A 21,889-nucleotide genomic window follows, 5' to 3' on the forward strand; every position below is an offset into this window, starting at 1 on the left:
GATTTTAACATATAACTTCCTAATATTTGCCAAAAAAATCAAAGTGTAGCAATATAAATATTTCTAAAGTTACCAGACATGTAGAGAAAAGACTAAATTATTTGTTTCTAAAAATAGACGGAAGATACCTGAAAACTGAATATTGTTTCCCTCGGGTTAAGTGCATTTTGGAACAAAACAGATCTAACAATCTTGAAATTTGCAGACATAGTGAAAAATTTCTTTTATCGATTTTCTTAATTGTAAATATAAGTGCTACTAATTTGTATTAATAATCAGGTTTTATGAATTTGATAGTGCTGTGAGGGCAACTATCTACTAACGGCCCTAATACCATTCCTGTCGATTGTGTTTGATTTTTGAATTGAATTTGTATTTGAAAGTGTGTAAAGTTTGGATAAAAGTGAAATGGATTAGAGAGATATCTCAATTTACGTATTGATAAGAAACCATTAATTTTTTATTAATGATAGTTAGACTTCGTATCAATACTCAAATTTAAATATCATCACAACTAATAATATTTTCACCTTACTTGGCTCACTACATTTCCTTAGGAAAAAACATAATAAATCAAAGTTGAGTTTCATAAATCCTTGATGCATTCACTCAAGACGAAATAATCTGACAAGCTACGAATATACAGCCCTTAAAGCCATTCAACTTTCATTCAAATTTTTCTCAATGTGATCAGGAATAACGACAAAAATCAAAGTGGTAATTACAGGTAGATTGCACTGCATAAGCACAAGAGGTGTCATTAGAAGAAGTAATTGATAACATGTTGTGTATGATACTTTAGGCACAAGGAGCTCTGAACAATTGCGTATTGGGCAACACGACTATATTCGCGGAATACCCAGCTGACAGCGAGGTACACACATTGCTACAACAACTGGGTCACGGTGGTCAGCAGCAGGCTGGAGCCACAGCGGGTGCCGGATGGGGCCTGCGACCTTCGAACAAAAGTGGCCCTCCCCCTGATACCTGGGGCGGTAGTTCCAGTCAATTGTGGGGTGCCCCGCCGAGCAGTAACTCCCTATGGAGCAACGCTAGCATCGACAACAACGATCAACAACGTGCTACACCCAGTTCTTTGAATTCGTACTTACCCGGAGACCTTCTGGGAGGTGAGTCGATGTAGAGTGCCGCACGAAAAGGCGATATGATTCGTGCGATGACCAAGCCTTCTTCTTCACGATACGTCAATTATATTGCGCATTGTCAGACGGGTCGGTTCTCTTGAATTAATTACTTAAAAACTTAAATTAGCGCCGCTTATATGTGCACCGCACATATATTCGTGCATCCCAACTTGTCGTGTGATTCCGCCACCAATAGGGGATCTGATATTTGATTCTTTCTTTTGTCTCTCGTCTAAATAGAAGCTCGAAATCGGGATTTATGAGGGAGGAGCTATGTTATAAATTTTAAGGCTTTCGGTGTGCGCTGTGTTTTCTCAACGGTTTGAGGTAGTACCATTTACAATTACAATTGATAATCCGCGTAAATACTGTTAATATTACGCGTACTATGTGATGATCGCGTACTAAGCAGTTTTAAATCTTAAAAATTAGTATTATCGTTATGTCGCTTGTGTTACAAATCTTTGGTGTTTTGGTATTCTAAGGTAATACTAATTTCATCCGATGATATCCGCATACGAAGCTGTGAAACGCGCATCATTTTTTGATAGGCTCGTTTCGTAACGTTTGAATCATTGAATTAGTATTATACTTCCTATGCAGGTCGCGTTCTTATTAATAAATATATATTAATAAAAAGATATTAATAGATATATATTAATAAACATCGCAGCATATGTACTCGTTTATACCTGTACGCATATAGTACGTATGTGTGCACGTATAAACGAGTGTATATGTTTAAATATATGTATATATATATATAAATATATATATTGATTTATTTATTTATATATGTATATACATAAATTTCTGATATTCCGATTAATCAACAAACATGTATTTTTAATGTACTACAAAGTTTAAGTTGGTACTTCGGTATATTGCCGCGTACTATCCATCGATGTTTTAATAGTCCTGATATTATTTATTACTGCGCGCGCATGCTTCTGCAGTGCAATATACTTTAGAGGACGTCTAATTTTAATATGACGAAATATTGCATTTTTCAATATTTAGTTTTTTGACCAGTTGTTATTGATTTATTTAGTAGTGATCCTGTAAATGAGTGTATTTACTAATGCGTTATATTTAATAAACGCATATTAGTAGATTTTTAATTCGTAAGGTTTATACAAACTATCACAGCACATATATTATGCTCTGACCTCCTTTAATGATATACCTAACTCTGTACGTCGATTTTTTAAATATTATATATTGGTGTATGTTATAATTTTTGTTTCGGTTATTAATAATCTATTAATATTTAAATATGCGCGTGCACATACATTAATCGATATATTAAAACATCGATGTGCAAAAAGTAAATTTCATTGAAGTGACAAGAAATTTTGAGCTGTTGTTGTGTAATTCGGGAATTGAAGCACAAACGATAGAGAGGTAAAAAACTACGCGTCTACACCGTAGCCGTTAGGTTCCAAGAAACAAAAAAAAAAAATATATATATATATATATATATATATATATATATATGAAAAACGTCGGCTAGTTTTAAACGTGGCGCTGCCAACGCTTTCTTAGGGATGTGCGTGTAAGAAAGTAAATTATGATCGATGGTCTCACGAGTGTTCCACATTTTTGCTCTGAAACAGTTTCCTTTAATCGAGACTGCAATGCGTATTATATATCAAACGTAGACTGTACCAATCTAATCAAAACAGGAAAAGTGGCAAAATGAAATAAGATATAAAATGAAACAAAGAAAATGAGAAAAAGAGAGAAACGAATAAGCAGAAAGAAAAGATCTTTAAACGAAACGAAGCGAAAATCCTCGTCGATACTACGGGCTATACCTACCTCTTCCATTAGCAACGGGGAATAAAAGAATCGACTTTTTAGTGGAATTTTTATTAGTTTAAACGTAACAGTAGCAAGGACGACATATAGGTAATAATTGATATCAGAAATAATCATAAACAGTAAATCGATATGGATGGTAATTATTTTTATATTTTATCGTAACTATTAGAAAAATCGAACGAACAAAAAAAAAAGAATTTTGACGAAAATCGGGCTAAACCGGTTTGCAAGATAGTTGTGTTTTAAAAATTACGTTCGCATGTTTGTAATTGTTGTCATCATTTTCTATATAATGTGAAAACATTTAATTGTAATGGTATTCTTCATCGATATGCACTGTTACATTTTTTAAGTATTAGTCAAATTTTAATACTATTACTGTATATTATATACTACTACTGTGTACTACTACAACTACGATTACTACTACTATTTACTATTAATTCAACTAAAAATCGATTCTTCATCATAAAATGTCCAGACACGTTTAAAGGGGTAGTACATCGGGGTCCGAATTCTTGCGACGACAACAAAAACGATACCAAATGTTATCGCAATAACGTAAATTTTATTCTATATTAAATCTAAATGCCACCTGTCGTGCCAATGTCCAGCGTGTCTCTTTACCACTTACTAATTATAGAGTTATAACGAATATGGCAATTTGATGTTTTTTCTCTAGCTATCTTTGTCTGCCTGCCGATCTGTGTGTCTGTCTGTCTCTCTCTCTCTTTCTCTCGCCCTTTCACATCTTTTTCTCTTTCCTCCGGCTCTCTCTCTCCTTCTTTTCTCTGTTTCTCCCCCTCTCGCTCTATTCTTTGTAAAGTGATTGATAGCGAGGAAAATATATACCACTTCCCATTGGTTGATAGATATGACAAAAAGATCGTATTCAAGAAGTTTATACAGACGTAAACTTCGAGCTGATATTCTAAACCAAATTTTTCTTACTCGAAGAAGTTTCGAATTTTCGAGTCAAACAGTTTTTTTTTATTCTATAATTATTTGTGATTTAGATGTACAAACGTTCTTCTTTAAGTTTTTTCTCTTTTTATATGTGCTTACTTTCCGATACAGGGCGATTAAAGTTTCTATCAGTATGTTGATACAAAAAAAATGTTTTTCACTTGCAACGTTATTATCAAGTTGAATAAGGTTTGGAAAGTTATGTAAACTTATTATTTTTAATACGTATAGTATCATGTTTACATGTGAGTAATGCTTATCTTCGGATGATACTAACCTTTCTTTGGGGGGCAGTGGCACTTTTAAGCATTTTTAATGATTTCTAAATACCGTAGTTCACGGTACTGTTATTTTAATTTTGAACGTCTGTATTTTCGAGAGGAGCAAAATGGAATTGACTTTGAAAATTCGAATGACCAATCAAGGCAAAAAATAGACGTTGATGATAGCGTACATTTCTGATTGGACCATTGGGAGGGTGGTTCGATGATATAAGAGGGGTGAAAATAAGATGTAGAATTGAGATCTAGGCAAAGCCTTATTGCATTCTCATCACCCCCTCCCTTTCCGTTGTATGCATGTAACTATATGGATATTTTATGCGCGCCTGTAACCGATACACAAATGTATGTATGTATGATGTTTGTTGGTATGTATATATGTGTATGTGACGTATATGGAACATACATACATACATACGTATTTGCGTATGTATGTACATACACACATCCAAACAAACATACACAGAGATAGATGCATATACATACATACATGCATACATACGTATGCATCTTGTGTGCCTGCGTAGACGATCTGTTTAAGCGTGCGTGTATATGTATGTTTGTGAATGATTTCAACGTCAAAGGTACCTGAATGGACTGATAAACATACCGATGGGGAAAAGAGTGTTTATTCATTGCACAATATTTTCTTTCTGACGTTTTAAAGTATATCATAACGCCCTCAGACCTTTAGTCTTGTTCAGTTACAGGACTAAAGCTCTTTTTTACAATCTGCTGCTCAAGCAGACGAAAGATTATCGCGTAATTAAACAGAGAGCGTGCAAGAGGTTATGCAACACCAACTTTGATCTGCGTCAAGTGCCGATGCATTTTAAATACTGATATGACATTTTTATTCTCTGGAACAATGATTTTTCAGGACTATTAGCATTTGAATATTCGTAGGGATTTAAATGGTGTTATGAATTTTATGTTTACTAGTACACAAAACTGAACGGAAATTGAGAAATTTGGGTCATCGATGCTTTACACGGCGTAAAAGAGATTAGGTTTATTGTAAAATAGGAAATAAATGAAGGGATCAAAAGAAAAAAAGATTTGGTATCTTTTAGTTTGGGATCGTCTAAAACTTAAAAGGCTCATTCTTTAAAAATCAAAAGTTTGGAAAATGTATATGTTAGAATTTCCATATTTATTCAAAAGTTATAGAATGTAATGATTTTATGTGTACACTTTAGTAGGTGTGAAATTATTGATAGATGTGTAAGTAGATAGAGAACTACTTAAAAATATAAAATTCCCAGTAGTAAGTTCGGAAAACCAAAGAAAGTCGATAATAGAAAACGTTTTTTTTTTATCAATTAACTACTGTCCTTGGTAATACAAGTAAATGCCGTATAGACAAGGAGTATAATAATAGACTGATACATGTATTCAGTCATAAATGTTAGATTTGTTTTTAGTAACAGGCTTACACGTTTATGACACAATAACAGGAGCAATGTCGTTTCGATTGAACAGTGTTTTATGTTAGATCTGTGTTATATTATCTTCCCTTGCAAGTAAATTCTTCAAAGAATTTGTATTGAGTAATTTCAACTTTACACTACATTATTTAACACAGGTGAAAATGTATTGTCTGGGGATGATTATACAATAAATCATGCCCGTTTTGTAATATTTTGGAAGACGCTTATTAATATTTTATCTACTATTAATATAAACTGCTAATGATATATTAGTATATAATAGTATTCACACAGTACGCGCGCAAAGACACACGTACGCGCGCAAGCACTCTTTAAACAACTTGTTAGGTGGCTTGCACAAGCTGATAAGTAGTTAGGTGTAACTTCAAATGTATATTATATCACGTATTTGTCTAAAAAAACACAAAAGAAATGAAAAAAAAAACAAAAAAAAAGAAAAGAAAAAGTATTTGCGCTTCACGTCGCTGCCCCGAGATACTTCCATCAAATGCTACGTGTTACGTGAGTTGGTACTATATTATTCCAATACGAGTAGTTTCAGTGAAGAAATAAGAAGTTTACAAATCTTCAAGAATTTATTGTAACTTAAACATATGCATTTTTCCCTTAGTTCAATTTTTCGAAACTCTGTTGACTTTGAGTACATACAAAATACACTACATATATTTAACGAGATATTCTGTTTGCAATGTAGAGTTTTAGAGATGAGTTATTTCGAGATAAGTACTTGACCGAATTTAGAGTGACTACAGATATTCCGATAATACGTATAATTTATAAACTTTCATGCTAACGCTTGAAAAAAGCTGCCTCTGCAACTCATCGAAATTAGTTGATGTTAAGCTTCTATCCAGATATCTCAGGTTCAATGGAACCATTGAATTATAACAATAATTCTAGACGTAATGATCCTAATAATAATGAAAATAATAATGATTATTATGATAATAATGATAATAGTAATAATAATAATAATAATGGTGATGATAATGATGATGACGATGATAATGATGATGATGATGATGCCGACGACGACGATGATGCTTATGCTGACGATAAATAAGAAAAATACCAACAACATTAATAGTAATGTTTCAACTATTAATAAGGGTAACAACAATAGCTGCGACGATAATTCATTTAAAGAATGTAATAGCACTGATAGTAGTATTCCAGGTAATAAAATGATAGTGACAGTAGTATTAATAATGGCAGTAAACATTATAATCGTAGTACTAACGAGGGTAGTTGTGCGAGTAGTAAGTTGGTAACGGTGTTTATAAATTTATATATAATGTATGTCATAGTAATAGCAATTGTAACGGTTAATAACACCATTAATAATGATAGTAATAGCAGTAATATTATTTAATGTGATAATAGTATTAACCATAGTATTACCGCTATTACTATGGTTACTGTCTTTACGACTGCTGCAATCGTCATTCTTTTAATTTTTATAATCGATAATACTACGAACACTTGGTATTTCTGTGGTTGCTATTTTATTCGTTACATTTTAAGTTACTTTTATCACTGAAATTGCTGCTGATTGTACTATTGAAACTACTATTATTACTGCTATTGCTATTGTTAATACACTGCTACCATGACTCCTACTGTTACTACTACTGTTGCTACTACTACTATTACTACCATTATTATTGTCACAGATTTGATTATTAGTATCGTTGCTATTGCTGTTTGCGCTGCTTTAACTAATTTCTGCTACTACTGCTGTTGCTGCTGCCCCCGTCCTCCTGCTCCACAGATTCTTATTTATACCATTATTATTACCATTAAATATTATTTATAATAGCAGCGTGTCATAACTGTTATTATTACTATTACTTTGAGTGCAATTATTGTTACTGCTGCCATTACTATTACTACTACTTGATACTAAAATAAAAGAAATGAAATTATTCTATAATAGATGGTGCTGCAAATTACTGCTGCTGTTACTATTAGCGTTACCACTATTATCACTGCTTCCGTTATGGTTATTAATATTTACGATTACTTAACACTACCACTACTTACTATTGTCACTACTGATTTTTCTTACACCTGTGATAATAGTAGTAAGAGTAATAATAACAGTAGTCGTGGAATGATAATAGTAGTAGGTAACGTCAGTGGCAGTAGTCACAGTAGTTTTTAGAGGAAAATAGGATTAATCATGGTAGTAGTAATAAGGCTGCTAATGATAATATAAATCGTACGAGCGAACATGGCGACAGCGTTACTGATAACAATATTGAATAATCAATAATCCGTAAATACAATAATAAGAGTGATGATTATGATAACGATATTAACAGTAATACCCAGTATAATATAAACGGTTACAATAGTAATAATACTATATAAGTATTAATAGTAGTAAGAGTAGTAGTGATAATACTTGTGATGATTAAAGTTGTGGTAGCAGTAACAGTAGTTTTAGTTTTTTTCGATGAAGCAGCAGCCATTTAAGGATACGTAACGATAGTATTAGTAACGATGAATACCTAATAAGAGTAATGTTATGATGAATAATGAGCACAGGTCTGAGGGCGTTTAAACATAGTAAATGTACTCCTGTTGTGTTCCGCAACGTGGAACTTAAATGTATATCGCAAAAGGGAAAACTAAATTTATACGTGCGCTGGTACTTCCAACGACAATGTTCTTTTTCTTGTTCGAGATAAGACCTAAGAAACAATCCATTATATCCTTGATCGTGAGGATAGACGGCAGCACACTCCAAGTATGATCGAAATATACAATACTTGTAATTGTAAACGTTTGATATACAACTAAGTTAAAGAAAAAATACGAGTACATAATCGAAATTTTTATGACACTGAGGGTGAAATGTAAAACTTTACGGTATAACTCAACGACTTCTCTCTAAGTAATCGACACTTACACATATTTCCAATCTTTTAAGATTATTCATTCCCACGAATACAATCAAAACTACTCCGGTGCTACGTAATAGTTCATTCACAATTTTCATTTGATGCCCATGTTCTATGAAAGGGATTAACATTATCCTGCTATCGCAAAGTTCATTGAACAGAAATTTTATTAAAAATCGAGGAATAATTCTTTCTCGTATTTTTAGTAAATCAGTTGGTGATGTACATTGCGTTGCTCGAGACCATGAAATTGATGAGAATTGTGAAAAATGTGATGAACAAGGTAACAGGCAGGAGAAGTGTTTATCGAGTGACAGCCATTTTCCTCAGTGTTGTTAATTACCATTCTATAAAAGAAGAGTAATATAAGATACTAATGAATAATTAATAATTAGCATGGTACATGTAAGGGCCAATCAGTTACGTGATGTTAGGTGACACTACAGTTTCTTGTGCGCATGCGCAAAACCTACGTGTTCTTTTTCCCTCGTGATACGCTTCCCATTTGATTTATCCGATTTTACCTGATCATTTGTTAAATCTTCGCCGTTCTTTCCCGCTCTATTGCCCTGTAATTCTATCGATTACACGTTCGTGCCTAACCTTCGCTATAGTTATTGGTCTTATTATCTGTGTTCTTTGGAAACTTCTTAATTTCATCCGAATTAAGGTGATTCTCGGTTGGTTCCTGATCGGAGACAGTGAGTTTAAGTGAAAAAGCTCGAGTCTTCTCGCTGTCTCCTTACTATTATCTTATATGTACTGTCGTCGTGTCGATACTAATCAACAGCATTATACTTTTGTTGAACACGAATACTTCCGACATAGTTTCACTTACACATACAGGTAAACGATCAAAGTGTTCTTAAATATGTATCATCGCACGCTGAATTGTTTGCGAGAGTTCGATCGATTGTATTCGTTGTTTGTGAGACCTATAAATTGCGTGACGATTCGCGAAATGAAATTCTTTCTACCATGTGTTTATGTATGTATATGCTGTAATATTTTTACTACTAATTAACCTCTGCTAGAGTCGCGTTTCGTTTTTCGAAAAGCTCTTTATTTATTTATTTATTTTTCGTCGAAATTAAGTTCACAGTCCGACCAACAAGATATGAAAGTTGGAGCCTCGAAGGCTGGAAGTATTTGTTACAACGCAATCCTTGTATTAAAGTAATAATATAATGTTGGATGTTTGTAACTTGATAAATTGTTATTGTCTTTACTAGACTAAGGATATACATACATCGGTATGTGGAACATTGGATGACTTGGGAATGGGTTTGAGGGTGGGGGTGTGATCGAACGATATCAAGCGTATTTAAAATGTGAAGCGGAGGACAAGTTTTAAAGAAATACAGTCAATATTGTTGCGTGAATCTATCTATATGTAGATGCCTTTTCATAATTTTCGATATGCATTAATGTGAACACGGTATATCTGCGCATGCAGGTGGGTCAACAGAGTATTCGACGACACTCTCATATATGTGTACGCATTTATTTTTCTTCGTTTATTATCGCTACAAGGCGACACAAATTACATGTTTGAACACACACACACACACACACACACACACACACACACACACACACACACATTTGGTCCTAGCTGGCTTCTCCCTTTCGGGATTTGATTGTTTTTTTCTCTTTTCTGGGGCATAACTGTGTGTGCATTTGGGGCATGTGCCATTGTTCGTTAATTCGAATTAACATACGCACGCGAGTCAACACGACGTACGCGGTAGTGTCGGTCGTGTTGAGAAATTGTTTCCAACGATTAATTAATAAATATGATACGCTAGAAATTTTTGCCGGAGCTCGATCTTTCGAAGCCTTCAACGAATGTGTCATTGGAGGTGGGGAAGAGACGTGACGAGTATCGTAATTTATTTTAGTCGAGTTGTCGAGTCGAGATGGACAATTAATTTCTGTATTGCTTATGGTAATTTAACGAGTAACTTTTATAATATTTAGAAATATTATTTTTATAATTATAAATTGAATTGTCCGAGTCAATAAATTTAATAACATAAAGTTCTAGAAATTAGAGATATTTTACATAGCTTTACAGTGGCTAATGACCAATAGGAGTCGGGAAAGCAAGTGTAAACGTAACGAAACGAACGGATTTATACCTGATCTTCTGTTGCAATATATCCAGAATTTTATGTATAACAAAAACAAAGTTGAGTGATACAATATATACGAAATCGTCATAAGTAGAAGTGTCACTATCTATTGCTGACTTTGTCATATCAGTAACGTACGGTTGTTGACTGTGAAAATGTAATCGTATCGAAACTATCACGAAGGTGTTAATTCTTGGAACGGAGGTGAATTTTGAGAAAGAGACCCGCGAATGACCTGTACCAATCTTTATATCATTTCACGGAACTTTAGTCATTCTTAATAGAATAGAATTCAACGTGCACGTTGAGACGTTTCCGACTGCAATCGTGTTCTGTGATTCTTTTCTTGACACATACACACACACGTGCACACGCCACACCTACACAATGCCCACTTTTAAATGAGATCGCATACTCGTTTACATATTGAGGATCCAACAACTGGCGAACCATTCGGTAAAAATTTCATGTTTCCGTATCGCCCCTATACTTATACAATCTATATTATACTTAAATACGTGTATTGTACTTTGTTTAGTGCCGCGTCCGAACTATTATTATATACTAACGGTAGTTTATTAATGGCCAACTATGCGGAAGATTAGGGAAGGAAGATCGATGCCTAACCGGTAAATATCGTCAATTTCTATTGCCGAGAATTTCCGTGAATAATACCGATACTTGCCGACACGCAACATTGTCGATAATGACAACTCCAGTTATACACGTGAACGAATATTGAAGTATAATTTATTTAAAAAAAAAAAGGAAAAAAAGAAGAAAATATTTTAACTTTCATACATCTATGCTCACCGCGATACAATTATATTAGACATAATTATTCTGATAGTCTGATTTTGAAAAATGTGATACAAGTATTGTTTAACAGCTGTAAACGCGCGTGACCAAATTTTCATTGTTTCGCCTTTTTTCGATTAATTTCTCGAATTAAGTTTCTCCTCTTTTCTAGAAGAGAATACAAAGACACGAGAGCGACAAAGTAATCGTACATTTCAAAGCCGCAACTCTGAACACTGATCACAGGATCGTTACGATCGTGCGAAGCTGGTTTTTCACAAATCCGATACAGTTACTTCTAAGATCTATCAGTTTTGCGTCATTGTTATTTCGATTACGAATGAACGAGAAGTTGAGGTTCATCAAAACTTGTCAAAGCTAACAGAAACATTCTCTGTTAAATTCTTAAAAGTATGCTTTACGAAAATTCAGAGAGATAAATATGCCAATTTGTGCCAAGGACGTTACAAGACCCACGAATGGGATACATACTTATAGTTAAGCGTAGTTGCAGTTCAAACGAAAGATTCTTAAGTACACCAGTAATATCCTTTAAGAGAGAGAGAGAGAGAGAAAGAGAGAGAGAGAGAGAGAGAGCTTTAACTATTTCGTATATCGAAATCGTGTAACGATCGGTGAATGGAAATTCAAAATTTCTCTGTGTAAGGCTACTTATAATAATGTAATATGTACTAACGTAAGATTTGTGCTGTAGAAAATTTCTTCCATCTGATAGAATTCGCCGTGTGTCCTGAAGAAACTGACTTCCGCGGGTCCGACTCTCATAATCAAGGAAAACGATGTAACGATGCAAATGTATTTTTTCTCGGATTAAATGAATCAAATTGCAAAAAAAATCGGACGTCGAAATTGTACGCGTTGTACAAGAAAGATCGGGCATATAACACGAGATGATGCTACGAACCTTGAAAAAAGATACACAGAGAGAATGATCGCGTACCAACTAAACCTGAACGATCGTCTACTCTACGTTTAGCGACAATCTTTGCACTCGCGAGTAACGTTTGTCGTTCGTGGAAAATTCCAAATTTACAAGATGAACGATATTTTTCTAATTTATTTATATTTATTAGGTTTTCAGTTGCTATGCATTGAATTCCATGCGTGAAAAAAGACTTGACGGAGCGTGTATATTCCAAATAATCCGGGCCAAATAATTCAGAGAGGAATGTATGATTTACAAAGTATATTACGACTTATTACATATAAGCCAATCAAATTTCCGTGAAATTTTTACGCACACATCCTATCCGATGTAGATATCGAATTAATTTAGTACAATTTCGTAGGGCTCTTTTAAAGTAATTGTAACTATAGAGATACTCGTGGAGAAACATATATACAAGCATCGATTCCATAGGATAGTAGGACTCGGGGTAATTTAATAGCTGTTTCGTAGTGACGTCACTCGCGTTCACGATTTTTGGCCTGTCGTGGTCGTCGGAATCAAGAGATTGGGACTCACCGCCTGCTTGTGCTGGCATTTGCACAACTACTACTATTACTACTACTAATACCACTACTACTAATACTTCTACTAATACTTCTACTACTACCACCACCACTACTACTATTACTCCTACCACACTACTACACTACTATTACTACTACTACAACTGCTGCTACTACTAACTACTATTACTGATACTATACAACTACTACTATTACTACTACTACTATACTACTATTACCACTACTACGACTACATGTTGGTAGGAACCTAACCTATCACAAGAGATCGCAACAGACTTGCGGGACAATTCGACGCTACTCTCTGTACGACGAATGCTGAAAAACCACGTGCGAGACAAATAAAGCGCGAGCCGATTTCATTTCGCTGCCACAGACACGCTGCTAACCAGAACTAAAAATTCGTGAACTGGCGAGCACGGATTTGTATAAGGTGTATAATTGTTTCGAGAGACAGACCAAAGCCGTTTTCGTAGAACGGTGTGCCATGCGCTGATTTCATCGATTTCGGTGGGAAAAACCGGCCGATGATTCCAGCTTTTAGTTCGAACGCGCGGTGAGATCGATTGATGTACGTTGGAGGACTTTTCGTTTTGTCTGTTTCCGTTTAACTTAGATCGCGAACTTAGTGTTAGTGATACACCCCTTGTGCACACGGCTCCAAAGAGAAAAACATTCCGAAAGGATAGATGTGGTAAAACGGAAGTCGAAGGGTTGAAGTGGATAACTAACATTTCGAGGAATCGAGTCGATGATCGCTTGATATTTCAATATCCAAGTCAGACATTTTTATGCAGTAAACTCGGGTGGTAGAAATAACGTAATGGGACACCTGCCTGCACATCAAAACACACATAAACACACACGCAAAAGAACATTTACACACGTACACATACACACCTTAGTGTGCATTAATAGATTTAAAAGTTACATTTAAAATAAACGAACAGACTTTTAAGCATATATTATCTATCTATATACATATGCATATAAATACAAAGTATAAATCTATATATTATATATACGTATAGTAATCATACACAACGTGGACACGACGTTTATACGTATGTATACAAACACAGACACTCACTCAAAAGCGCGCGCATATCTACATATATGTGTATAAACAAATCTATGTATGTATATACATATATGTTGTATGTACGACGTTATATTACACTTTACCATAAACAGTTCGGAAATGAACGCTGATTGATAAGGTAATAAATCATTGTAAAAGAATTACTATGAATTAATGCAACAAAATGGACTAATTCGCGTGTAACCTCTATTCCTAACAAGAATAAAAAAATAATTTTAAACAGATTACTAATAAGTAATAATAATAAATAATTAATAATAATAATAATGGATAGCGATTAAATAATAGGTATTAACAGTAATAATGATTGTAACATTGATTAAGATGTGACATAATACTAACAATGATTGAATAGAGAAACCGGTACGAAATAATAAATAGGGATAAAGATAATTATGACAATTTTGCGATTTCTTCGCTGACTAACGGTATCGAGAGATATATTCACAAGTAGCATAGCAATTTAACGATTCCGATGAGGAAGCTTAGGATAACGTTTCAAAAAGATTCGGAAAACGATTTTAGCGTGCGTGCTGCGTGCGCGCGTGTGTATTGCATGGGTATGTGTGTGGGAAGAGGAGGGTTGACAACGACGATTCTACACGTTTTTCAATTTGTATTGTACAAAGTTGTTCAACAAGGTTACACCGCTAAATTTTTTCTGGCATTTTCTCTTTCTTTTATCAAGATTTCATTTTTGATTTACACAACTTCCTTGGACAAAGTGTAGATTGACAATTCGTTTGATCATGTTCGCATGAAAAAATGTCAGTTCAAAGAAAAGAAATTTATATGGACTTCTTGCACGTTGATGTCCATTATCGCTAAAACCATTCAACTTTACACATATCAAACTCTTTAATCTCTAACCATCACAGCCCTCACGGCAGTCCAAGATAGTTACAAATATTCTTCAATGCATTCTCGTGTTGATTCACTTACAAAACTTGTCAACTTGACAAATTAACGCAAATGTGTCTATCAGGACTTCGTGTCAGGTATATGTCAATCCCATAAAGTCCAGAAAGAATTCAAAGTGGAAACAATAGAATACAGGAATGTTGTGTATGCGACATACGCAATTGCATTTACACCACAACACGTGCAATTATGCGCACGCGCGAGCGCAATCGTGCTCATATGCAAAGGATGCCCAAGTTACCGCGAATATTTCCACTACTTCTCCCAATATTGCATTGTCTTGCAACACGTTCCTCGAGGTTTCATGGTTGCCGATGTTCTTTCTATAAAATCCGATGGACTCCAGAAGTGCGCGGGGGCAAATAATTTTATCAAAGTGTAATCAATCAATATCGAACGAGTTGACGAGTCTAACTCCTTCCGCCGATCACCAACTTAATTCATTCTTCTTTGTTAGACTCATGACCGTATATTGTCTATACCTCGTTTAACAAGAATAGATATAAAACGTAAACAACCACACGCGAGCAACGTGTGATCGCCCCAGGGCTAAATCATAATTTTCGAGCACTATATCAGACAACTCGACATACAAGGACTCTCGATCAGAGTCATTTAACATTCATTCAACTGTAATCTCAGCGTGAACGTTCTGATTGCATTCTTTGCCTGTTCTCGTTGAGGGTAACATAACTCTATCTGATTTAGCACTGATCTGGTGGTTTTCATCCCTGTAGAACCGTATTTGTGTCCTGTCCTCATCTTCCGATACTCTCATTAGTTTCACGTTTTATCAATATGTCCTTTCAAAATGTGGCGCATCCACTGCCATGGAACGAAGGTATTACTCTAGTCTGTGTTTCAGTTGTACCAATACGGGAGGCATTCATGCAAGTAATTATTCATTTTTCGAAGTTCGGACTGACTTCTCCCAACAGGCCTAACCAAATTTGGTGCATACTAGTTTTGTGTTATATGAGACTAGTAAGTTTTTATGTGCCTCATTGATCAATACAGCACAAGGCCTCTTGGAGACTCATCACCATTAGCTGAATATCAGTTCGGCTCTATGCCCGCCGAGAGCATTTCGCATACCATTCACCCCATTGGGGCTAATTACATTAGAAACAGAGCAAAATGTGACAAAATAGTAACATAAATTCCGTAACCACCGCTATCCAAGGGCTAGTCAAGAACCTACGAACAGACTAGCCCGAAAATCCACCGTAAGATTGGACATCTCAGAGTGCCACAAATTCAAGAACTATAGTTTTGTGTTCAAACCACATTTGCACCGCTTGTCTTTAATCCCTTCGCTACAGTGACTCTGTTCTCGAACGCGCTACCACGGTAAGAGCAATCCTACCAGTAGTTCCTAACGAACTTTAAAGTTGCGTGACTATTGTCACCGCTCGTAGCGAAGGGGTTGAATACCGTGTTACAGTTATCCGCCGGACCGTTTCCGCCGCAACAAGCTGAAAACGCCTTAACATTCCGCGTCGAGAGGACATTATTCTCAAATGGTAACATCGTTAACTGCCACGGTCTCTCTGTTCACGGTATCAGCGATTAATCGGATGTTCCACGTTGCAACCGCGAAAGAAGTTATGCGACTTAGGAAGTTGGGTTGGTTACTCATGATCCCGTATAATTCGCCAATTGTGAGGCAGACCCAAGCACATTAAGCTCGATAACTTTTCATCGTACGCCACAACTTCGTAACCAGTGTCGCCGCCAAAATAATGGCAGCCTATATGGCGGCGCAGACCTCGTTTATTGATGTTGATGTCAAAATCGTGTACGTGATAGAAATTGTATGAGTCGTAATCTTCCAGTGATCCAAAAATACAACTGTCCATTTTATCATTGAATAACCAACCCCGATTCTTTCGGCGAGCCACCGTCTTACAACCGCTGTTCGCTTGGTGTTCTATGAATTTCTAAGAGCCATAATCTTGTGGGTTCTTAGTTCTGATGGTTACGTTCGAGAACTCTTTGTTTTGGGTCTTCGGAACTGATTCAGTAGACCACTATTTTGTAATACACCATGCAAGTGTCCAATCCCTCCTCGAAATCTCTCCACTTGATAATCGGTTTGTCTAACAATGAATCACTAAGCATTTAGCCTTTTAAACCCGAGACTCTGTTGCTTTATTCGCTGTATCACTGAGAATCGCAATTGCGCAAATTAATAAGCACGTATCTGCTCAAAAATAGTGCCAATATGTTGGTCAGAGTTCACATTCCACGATATCATATAATTCGAACTTTCTCGTCGTTTAACTGGAAATCATATCAACCGAGTAGTTCCTACGATTTAGAGTCAGTTGTATAAAAATGATCTATGTTAATTGTCTTATGGTTGTACCACCTTAATTCTCAGACGTTATCAGATTACCTGGCTTCGGTCTCAATGAAAAAGTCATTCGTTACTTTTTCTATTTCGCCAGTACGAAGTAACCTTGTAATTTGTTTGATCGTAATCGATAAGACTTGGTATTCGTCAAGGGGATAAAGTTGACAATGAATCCTACCTGCATTACATTTCAAATCTCGAATCTTCACAGTTCCTACGCCATGAGTTCAAGAAAGCGATAAATTATCTCATTGGAAGGCATATTATTTTCCCCGGCGACGCACCGCTTCCATAATTCTGGTCTCGTTGGATTCGCTGTTTAAAATCTACGCAGAGGATTACCGTACTTACTCGTATAGAGAATAATTCAAAGTTTACCCGCTGTGGTATATACGACTATAGTTGCTAGAGTGCAAGCTAGCATGATGATTTCAATGAACGAAAGGATTGAACAACTTGAAACATCGAGTGCATCCAAGCCTCAGAAAGTAATACCTACTTAATAGACGATCGTTTTGTAGATCCATTTCTATGCTCAGAAGTAGTGGAACTATGCGAAGGTAGTGAAGAGGGGGACATTCAATATCAAAACGAATCAAAGGGCGGCGGAGAGCTTTCTTGAGCTAGCGAAAAGATATTTGTTGTGATAATAAATATTGAATATATATAGCTGTTTTAGGGTATAAATCATTACTATTGTAAAGCATTAGTGGTTAAGCGAAGCGCCGGGTTAATTTGGAACAAAGAGAGCAAACGAAAAGAAACAATGAAAGAAAGGTAATGGAAAAGCAACAAAACTTTCAAAAAAGCCTCGACTTTTCTCTACTCGAAGAAGGGATACGCTACGTTAGCGTATGCATGGTGAAACCTGTCCCATTTTCTACCTGCGTCTCTGTATGTGTGTCGATTGTGATCTACAAGATCTTCTCACAAGTTATAAACATGCTTGTTAACGATACAACTTGTACAGGGTGTCTCATAAATTATAGTACAAGAGCGCAGTCACGATTTCTCTGTTGTAAATCCTGGTTTTCAGAATTATCGTTTTCTTCTCCTTTTGTTATTGGGACTTTGGTTTCGTGGTCATCTCGTATCTTGATTTTTCATTTGACTAAGGGGGGCAGGAGGGAGGTTACGTCTTCGACGTTTTCTGATTTGTGCGGAGAAAGACGAAGGAGTATAGTAGGAACGGAAAAATCGACAAACGATTTCGAGTACCGTTTCGCGATTCCACGATACAGGCATTATCTTAACTAAGACGTTTACTATGTGCTGAACGTATATTCATAACGAAGACTTTTCTAAAAAAAAACATTAGGTTAAGCGCTCAGCACGAACGATAAGCATGAGCCAGACTGTTACTCTTCGGTTGTCTACAAGGTGTCCCGGAACTTTCGTTGTACCCAACGAGGGTTTAGGTTCTAGATTCTTTAGATGATTTGAAACAACTATTTGCTTAATAGAAACGTTGGTTACGAAAGTTGCTGACGAAAACCATTGATCAAGCGAATAGCGAATATGGTTGGTGCATTCTGACATGCTAGCAAGGGTGTATTTTGTTTGTAACTCGCTAACGAAGCCTCACCCAACGTTTTTGCTAAGGAAAAAGTTATTTCAAATTTCGCACAAGAAATCAGGAGAGTTTTGGGAAACCACGTAGAAGTGTTCTTGCATTCGATTCTCTATGACTCTATGCTACACGCGACGCTGTACACAGGGTGTTCGGAAAAAAGTACAAGAAAATAATATATCCTCTTTATTTCAATATTAGATGGTATAAGTAATCGATTCTGTTCAAGGTGTGAATCTTCCTTTTTAAATAACGGTGAGCGAGACGGGGTCGGGCGGTCGTGTCTCGCCTTTGACGATGATTCATCTCGGAAGAAATTCATTCTGCCAGGAATATTCGTATAATTAGAACCCGGGAGTCTTACATATCGTATTTTCAAAAACCATTCGCACACCGCATTCTCACCGTACACATAGATGTGCACGCGATACAGAGACCATCCGCGCGCGCGCGCACGCACGCGTTTGCGCCCGCTTCGTCTGTTTCCTTAAGTGCGATTGTCCTTTTCTTTTCTCTTTCTTTCTTTCCTTTTTCCTTTCTTGCCTTTCCTTTATCTCCGTTTGTGCGTTTAGTTTCCTTCTTTTTCTCAGAAGCACGATCCTTTTCTTCAGTTTCCTTCTTCGCTGGCCGCGGGGGCCTAGCTCGTTTCTTTAATTCAACGTCGCCGAAACTAAAAACGTCTTTTTCTTCATCGAACGTCAAAACGGTCCAGATGCGAATAGCTTTATTCTCATCTTCACCACACGCAAAATTCATACGCAGATTTCTCTCAACGTTGCGCAGTACAAATGCATTCAGTTTACCTTTAAAGAAATCATCAACATTAATGCGGAGTCGAGTTTCGGGTAGGACCGCGGAATTGCCATTCCCTACAAACTTGAATCCTCTTGTCATGTCCTTTCCTATTTCAGATACGTCAGTGTCTATATTATAAAGAAATTTTTCCTCGCCTCCCGGGAGGCTGAAGAAACTCGCTTTAACAATGCACTTGCTCGTCTCACGCAAGCAGTAAACCGTCGACAGGAACATTCTACCGGATTGCGCCATCAAAGATAATTAATAAACTCAACTTAGGATTTTTTAACCTAAACTGATCGTTTTGTATGGCACGCATTACTTCCCGGAGTACGCCTGGTTATATCCGTACGTGTGAATAGACTAATACACACAAACACACAGGGCATATACGCGAGAGTATATACATAGTCGTGTACGTAGAATCGTGACATACGCGCGTACACGTGTGTATACTTTTCTATATATACAGGGTGTTTTAAAGATCATAGTACAAGAGAATTGCGGCCTTTGTAGAGGTAAAGGGATATTATTCTTAAGTACGGCACTGCACCGTCGAAAGGGATGGAAATTCCAAGAAGGTTCTCGCGTCTCGAAAATTAATCATGCGGCTGCAAAACCGGAAAACTGTTGAGTCGAAAGTGAAACGATTGTTTTATTAGTTCTCTCAAGCCAGTTAAACTTCTGACCATACACGTTCATTCACTTAACTTTCGTTTGACAACTCATTCCTCTCGGATGATTATGACACCATTGAATTACGGTACTTTGTAGTTTAAAACACTTTTTGGTTCACGGGATACCTATCGATACGATTTCGTATGAAATATTATTCAGTTTTTTCCTATTCATTCTTTTGTTTGCTACTCGCTAATTATGGACGAATACATTCTTGTAGGACGTCCGAGGATATTCTTCGAGCGTAAAATGTTAATAAATTGTAACCCCATTAATGATAGTCGTTTTCTTGACTTTACGAATTTCGTGGTACTTCCAGCTGAAGTAGATTTCTTGCACAGTTGTTTGTTCAATGTTGCTCGAATTGCTGAGGAGGAGGAATTTTGACGATCATCGTAAACAGTACATTCTTGTTAACCTTAATGATTGAACTGTGAAAATACGCGCTCTCGCCTCCCATTGTCAGGTGATTAAAATACAAAATATATTACCGAGATGCCTACCTTGCATATACTCGAACGATCTTGCAAACGATCGATGACTCCTCAGTGGTGACAAACTCGGTAATTTAGTCTAGCCCTAGAAAAGATATTACGTTAGCTCTGCCGCGATAAATCCGATCCCTGCCGCGTTATATACAAACTGCGACGCGAACAAAGAGAGAACTCGTATTTTCAGCTAATCGAAATGAGAAAGAAGCACTGTTTTTGTGACAAATATGAAAATATATCAAAGCACAGAAAATTGACGTAAACACCCACCGATTTCCAACGCAATAATATGACAAAGGTAATATCTCGGTGTTTGATGTGAATCAAAAACACCAGTTCGTTTGATAGTTCGTACGTAAACGAGGTCACGTTCGAAAATCGTCTTATTTTCCACTCAAAGATTTCTGCATTGCCTCTTGCACCATCATTCTTTGATCACCCTGAAAAGTTTTTCGGATTTTGTTCTCCTTAAAATGCTGACACCCCCTAAAAGAAGAAAACAAACTATAACCCAATTGTGTACGCTTCATGAGGACTTTTAGGTAATCATTGTGACGGTATTAATTGATTATTGTAGAAACCCTAACCAATAAGCGAGTTAATTAATTAGTTAATTCATTATAGACGTATTAAAATATTACACACCTGTGAAAAGTCTGGAGATGAATTGCCGTGGTTTTTTCATTTATTATTTATTTTTAATCCGAATCTGTAGGCGTTAATTGTATTGATTAATATATACGTTATATATAAATATATAAATATATATATATATATACATAAATACATATATAAATGCATATGTATATTAATTAATTGTATGAATTTAATATATGTTTATATTAAGATGTTTACTTTCTTCTTTATTTCGGAAAAAGTGTCTGGGTTGCTTTCTTAATACCTTAATTATGTAATCGTTGAGTGAGAAATCGAATAATGAGTGATTGAACGATCATGGATGTTCTCTCATTTTTCAATA

At 35.9% G+C, this 21,889-nt stretch overlaps 1 protein-coding gene across 4 annotated transcripts in view; it reads left to right on the forward strand.

Moving 5' to 3' along the window:
- Positions 1-21,762, forward strand: part of Gw (trinucleotide repeat containing adaptor protein gawky) — a 56,638-nt gene extending 34,876 nt beyond the window's left edge. For all 4 annotated transcript variants that reach the window (XM_078181893.1, XM_078181896.1, XM_078181894.1 and 1 more), the window contains one exon: positions 803-21,762. In XM_078181893.1, coding sequence (XP_078038019.1) covers positions 803-1,144 — 342 coding nt within the window. In that variant the 3' untranslated portion in view covers positions 1,145-21,762. The remainder of the gene's footprint in view (positions 1-802) is intronic.
- Positions 21,763-21,889: the final 127 nt, after the last annotated feature.

Source organism: Augochlora pura, chromosome 5 (genome assembly GCF_028453695.1).
Source record: "Augochlora pura isolate Apur16 chromosome 5, APUR_v2.2.1, whole genome shotgun sequence".
Taxonomy (NCBI): domain Eukaryota; kingdom Metazoa; phylum Arthropoda; class Insecta; order Hymenoptera; family Halictidae; genus Augochlora; species Augochlora pura.